At 33.8% G+C, this 5,962-nt stretch overlaps 2 protein-coding genes across 2 annotated transcripts; both read right to left on the bottom strand.

The window, feature by feature from the left end:
* Positions 1 to 210: 210 nt before the first annotated feature.
* Positions 211 to 5,777, bottom strand: LOC143177411 (trypsin 3A1). The gene is given in 5 exon segments (XM_076375297.1): positions 211 to 495; positions 812 to 1,091; positions 1,286 to 1,388; positions 1,445 to 1,544; positions 5,760 to 5,777. Coding segments are annotated over 5 exon segments (786 nt in total).
* On the bottom strand, positions 2,414 to 4,722 carry LOC143188681 (uncharacterized). The gene is made up of 4 exons (XM_076393078.1): positions 4,193 to 4,722; positions 3,295 to 4,029; positions 2,865 to 3,223; positions 2,414 to 2,760 (listed from the first exon to the last, which is right to left on the bottom strand). The coding sequence occupies exons 1-4, from the start codon at positions 4,720 to 4,722 to the stop codon at positions 2,414 to 2,416; spliced, it is 1,971 nt and encodes a 656-aa protein (XP_076249193.1).
* Positions 5,778 to 5,962: the final 185 nt, after the last annotated feature.

The raw sequence follows: 5,962 nt of genomic DNA, 5'->3' as shown, positions 1-5,962 counted from the left end.
AATCAATCGTGTTATAGGAGGATTGACTGCACTGTATAAAATATAATACATAATGGTGTGGGCTAATTATATCGAGTTTTCACTAGCATAAATAAGAATAGTATAGAAGCAAGATGAGTTATTAAAATGTATTGCTTTATCATCCTCTAATTATTTCTGTGCAAGAATACATTTTCTTTCATTAAATCGTGTTCGATTTCGTCGTTTCTGTTATAAATTTGTAATTTCTTTGATCCATGACCGATAATAGGATACTTTCTCGTAGACACCTGACACTACAGCACAATTTTGACCGAAAGATACAATCCCATAAATAGTGTTCCTGCTTGCTAGGGGTCCTCCCGAATCTCCGTGGCAAGAATCTTTTCCATGCGCTCCATAACAGAGATGGGTGTCTTTTCTGACCAGAATTTCGTACTCTGGGGTCTCACTGATACAGGTTTCGTATGGTGTATAATGGACATAGACTCCCATAAGACTGTTACTGGTCCTAAGCTAGAGAAAGAGTAGTGTTCAATTTTTAAAAATTAGAAGTGGACAAATCTTCAAATTTTTATACAGAGTGCTCTGTAAAATATAATAAAATAACTTCTAAAGTAGATTAAAGCTATAAAATTGAAAATTTGGTTATTCTTAAATTTTGAGAGTACAAATTTTGTAAATAGGTTTAAGCAAAGACGAACTTACAAAATTAATTTTCTTCTAAAGTGAAGCAAAAAACTATCTTTAATTTTATTCTGTATCAAAGATCATTTGCTCACTTTCACAGAACACGTTGTAATCCAATGTACCAAAAGTAGAAAGTACTCACTTTGTCTTGGAGAGTAGTATAACCCCAGCCACAAACGAACAGTGTACGAGGTGGTTTGCTAAATTCACTTGGCAAATGAATTGCTCGGACGGAATCCGTGAAATGGAAGTATGGTCGTACCTCGAAAAGCGCAATGTCGTGATACAACATGCTCGAAAACCAATATAAGTACGCTGCATTATTGTACGCGTACATTTTGGTCAGTCTGTGCAAGGATCCTCCTGTGTGAGGATTATTCGATCCAGCGCGTACGTAGTAATTCGTTATTCGCTCTGAAATTCTGAAGAATCGATGCAGTCAGTGATTTATTGAGTTCGAACGTAATGCATTATGTAGGACTATGGAATAATGGATCACTCTTCTATTCTTTAACTAAACAATAAAGTAACAAATACTATAAAGCTTATAATTTCCTTTTTCTTTCAAATTTTGGTGATGAATTTTTTAGTAATTTACATAAAATATGAAACTTACAGACAGTGGAGAGCGGTAATGCCCCATTTTCGTGACAGTATGCTAGCACCACAAATGAATCCTTGAGAACTATGCAAGGAAAGCTGAAATCATTGTTTGTATTCTTAAGATGCAGTTCGTATAAAATAATTTAAAAAAAATAAATTTAACAATAATCACTTGAACGAACCATAAAGGGGCGATGTCTTACATCAACAGGGTCACCTCCGATAATTTTTGTGTTTGCTCGACAAGCAGCATTTTTTATATTCGCGAAAATAATAAAATCTATGACAAAAACTGGTCATTTTGAAACTTATACGATTTGTAAAAATAAAAAGTCTGTGGAAATAAATAATACTTACACATTAAGTAGAGGATGCTAGTTCCCGCACGCATTTTACTAACGACCAGCACTAATATGTTGAATAAATCTGCGTGACAAAAAGAACGCTTTGTATCTTCAGAAGCTATAAATGTCACATCGTTTTACAAATGCATCGTTTAAATTATAGCTAGTATTATCTGTAAGAACGTAACCTGGATATGCTAAAAATCATAATCTTTAAATTATGTGACAACATTGATTTATAATGATACTGTAACTTTACAAACGAATGCAACTGATTTTATTATCTATGAAATAAATGGTATTAGAAGATTTTTGTCTATTAAAATTTCAATTCAGACATAGTTCCATTTAAAAAATTAATACTTAAAAAGAATTCAAAAAGTGTTCCTAAATATCTAAGAAATTAAGAATTATTTATACGATTTTGTAAAAACTTAAAATTTGCTATAATAAACGATAATTATTACTATCTACATATTTTAAAAAACACTGAAGGTGCAATATCTCTGGATTACTGTTTTGAAGTGAAATGTGATTTTTGTTGAATAGTAAATACCAAGCAGCATGAACATAAATATATAAATAGTAAATTACTTCTATTTTATAGAGAATAACTGTACATATTGTTATTTATGATTAATTATAAAATGTATACGCAAACTCTACTATTACTTTGTTCACATTCTCATTTCTTTATTTATCTTTTACATATAAGTGAGACTTAGTTCCATCATTATACAATAATTATACATTCATTATTACATAATTTATTGATTACACATTCTTATACAAGAAGATCAGTAATTTTCATTTATAGCTAATGTCGTTAAATTTTCATAAATTTTTAGAAGAAGATAGTCTTCTGGAACTAAATCAATATTGTCCTGGTAATCTAAAAACTGTAATGATCTTCGTGAACGATTTCTTTCTGCGTTAGGGTTGAGTAATACTTCCTCCCTTGTAGGTTGTCCCCAAGAAAATAATGTGGAGACAAAACCCATAGCTTCCATAAACATAGTGACCAGGAGAAGATTGTTTGCGAGACAGGCGAGCATACTTTTATCGTTGGTGCTTCGATGTCTGATCACGTGATTCATGGACTCCATTAAATTATACATAGCAATATCAACTTTTTGCTTAAGGTCTATAATAAAATTTGTAAAATCATATATCAATAATTTTATTAGAACAAATTGTTTATATTTCAAAATGTTTATTTTTAATATAAAAATTGAATATACTACCAACCAGTCTGGGAACGCGCAATAGCTGTTTCCATCGAATTACTTTCAGAATCATCTTCAAAATCAGACATTTCGTTGTCGTCTACTTCTTCTGACACCTCAGTATTGTCTGGCGACTGCTGTCCATTTCCACTGCTCTCTTCTACGCCGGCATAAAGCTCCAGCAATTTTATCATCCAGTCCATCATGCACGATAAAATCTTCACGTGACTTTGCCAAGTTTCATTCAAGATGACTTTGATACCATTCACGAGATATTTCTCAAAGTCGACTGCAGAACGGTGCATTTTACTGATTGTCCCAAATGTCTCCAAGAAGATTCCTTTCTTGTACACTTCTAGTGATTTGACTACTTCTTTATATCTGAATACAATTTAAATAATCTTACATCAAGTTTTCTAAAAAAAAGACATTTATATTTCAATCACACTAACCTTCGATAAGCTTTCTCGTTTTTCCCAGCAACTGATGAAAGCCCTCGCAATTTCCTCATTCCATCCTCATAGATCATGAAATACTGGCACAATTCATCGACGATGGCTTGTCCCCAATCGCTTTTCGACAAAGTGTAACCAAGATCGGTAGCTGCTCTTTGCAAAGGCGATTTTTTTGATATTTTTCTGTTTAGCGTTCTTTCGAGTATGTAGCTAATCTTTCGTTTTGCATCTCTCGGCATTTTGCGGCTATTCTTGCAGACTATCTGCACCTTTCCTCGCTTATCTTCTCGGATCTTGCAGTCACTCAATCGTTGAATCGCCTTCATCCACGGTTTCACTTCTAGCTCGTTCTTTTTTTTGCCTGCTTGTTGTTTCATGCTATGAAGACAGGCTTCAAGGCGCTGTACATCTCGTATGCACTCGTCGTAACGAATCCCTTGTTCCTGTACTAGAGAGAAACAAAGGAAGGCGTGCCAGGACCTGTATCCTCCACGAGTCTTTGGGTAATTATGGAACGAAGACTTCATGTTGGATTTAAAAATGTTCACAGCAACAGTTGGTGGATGTTTGGTCAGGTTGAAGATAGCACGATTGATATCAAAGGATGCTTTATGTTTTCTTTTGTTTCCCAACTGGAGGAGACACTGGGCCAGCCTTTCTCCGAATTCTGTCGTGTCGTATATGATACCTAAGAATTGGAAATCATTTGCTGGTCTTCTTAGGTGCTGAAATGCAATATTGGAGTTTTCAAGATGTGTATTTTTTAGTTGCACGATATGGAACTAATTTGGAAGAAAAGAAAATGATGAATTATTTAAGACTCAAAAATTGGTATCAGTGTCTCTGAACCCTACAACCTAGTTATACCTCTTTTTGTTTCTCATTCAAATAAATTTTACTCACTTGTAAGGACACGTTAGGTTTATCAAAGTACGAACAAATTTCTTCTTTAACTTCGTCAATCATATTTCCCAGATCGTGAAGCATGTACATTCCCTGTAGTAAAATTTCAGAGAACCAATCTTCCGATTGCGGAGTATCCTCTGAATTTTGTTTATAACGTTGAACAGTGGTCGTCAGGTTACAATCTTCCGCAAATTGCATGAGTCTCTTTCTGATCGATTTAGAAACTTCTCGAATGGTCAACTGGAGATCATTACTATTGGACGACGAAACCCTTAATATAATTGGTCCTTTGACAGGTTCGGCCATTTTAAAAAGGAAACGTCGAAGTGTTTTTTCCAAATGTTGCACCTGGTTTGGGTTGACCAGAACGAAGGAGTTCGAACTTCTTTGCAAGTTTACGGGAGAGACGATAGAATCATTTTTACTGTGATGTGTGGATAGGGATAACTGAGCTATTTCTATACACATAATTAGAAGAAAATTAAAAAATTGAAATAGTTTTATTGGTGATTTTTTCATTTATACTTACGCAGAAACAGCAGAAAGAAAATGGTTTTGGGAAGCATTCTGGAAGTTGATAATAATTTTCTTCTCCGTACTCGCATTTGTTTTTTCTGTTAGATTTCTTCTGCTATATATAATTTTATTTAACTGCCATTGAAGACATTTTCGATAAGTCGATGTAAAATATTACTGTACTTTGTCACTTTTAATGGCAGAAGTTTCAGAATGGAAATATTATTGGCTATAGTTGGGAGATAATGTTCGCGGAAAAAATGTCAGAGGAAAATAAAAGATCCAAGAAGTGCGTAATGGTAGATAACACTTAGGAAAAATGAAATAAAATGGTATAAAGAGGTGTGAAAACGTATTAAATGAGAATGTGTTTGAATTTTTTGTAACTTCGTTTATTTTTATCTATTACACAATATATAGGGGCTTTTCTAAATTAATTAACTAATGTTCCTATCAGAAATGTTTACAATACCAGTACTGACATTTCTTATGAGAGAAATTAATATCATCGATTAGGACATATAGAAACTTATTTCAAAATTTTAAGTAATAAGCTGATAGAGTTCTTCGAGAAATCGTAAAATTTATTTCTAAAAGAAGAAAATAACGAGTTAACATCTGCACCCAAATACTCAAAGTACTCATATCACACCGACCAAAATCGACTCTACTCATCCACGTACCATTATAAACAACATAAAACAAAATTCAAACTTAAATCAACCGAACAAAAGTTAATATTCTTCAAAAAAGGATCATCGATTTCTTCCAATGGAAACGTGTTCCAAAGCTGGCTTTCATAAAATTTGCTCAACTAGTATCAGAACCGCTCTTATCTGTACCAAAAGTTATTACCTTCTTCCAAATACACTTATCAAACAGATGAAATGACATCACCATATAATGATACTCGTGAGTCTATTAAGCATTAACTCACCAATACCATGCAACAATCATGACTTCATTAAAAGCTTCCAGCAAACAAAGCTGATAAACATTAATTTCATCGAATAGCTATCAAAATGAATCAGTCTAATATGCCTAGAATTTTCTCCCATCTTACATAATTAGACGAACGTCTCGCAAAGTATTGTAAAAGAACAAATATCTGCGAGCATCTGCCATCTTGCGGCTGGAGATGCAACCGACAGTGACTGGGGCGTACCTGACTAACTATTGACGACAGTGCTAACTGCTCCGAGCTGACCTACCGGCGTTAATGTCAACTTGTCGCTGGCAATAC

Source organism: Calliopsis andreniformis, chromosome 3, assembly GCF_051401765.1.
Source record: "Calliopsis andreniformis isolate RMS-2024a chromosome 3, iyCalAndr_principal, whole genome shotgun sequence".
Lineage (NCBI taxonomy): Eukaryota > Metazoa > Arthropoda > Insecta > Hymenoptera > Andrenidae > Calliopsis > Calliopsis andreniformis.
The sequence above is the reverse complement of the archived record's forward strand: the minus strand, read 5'-3'. Positions and strand labels throughout refer to the sequence as shown.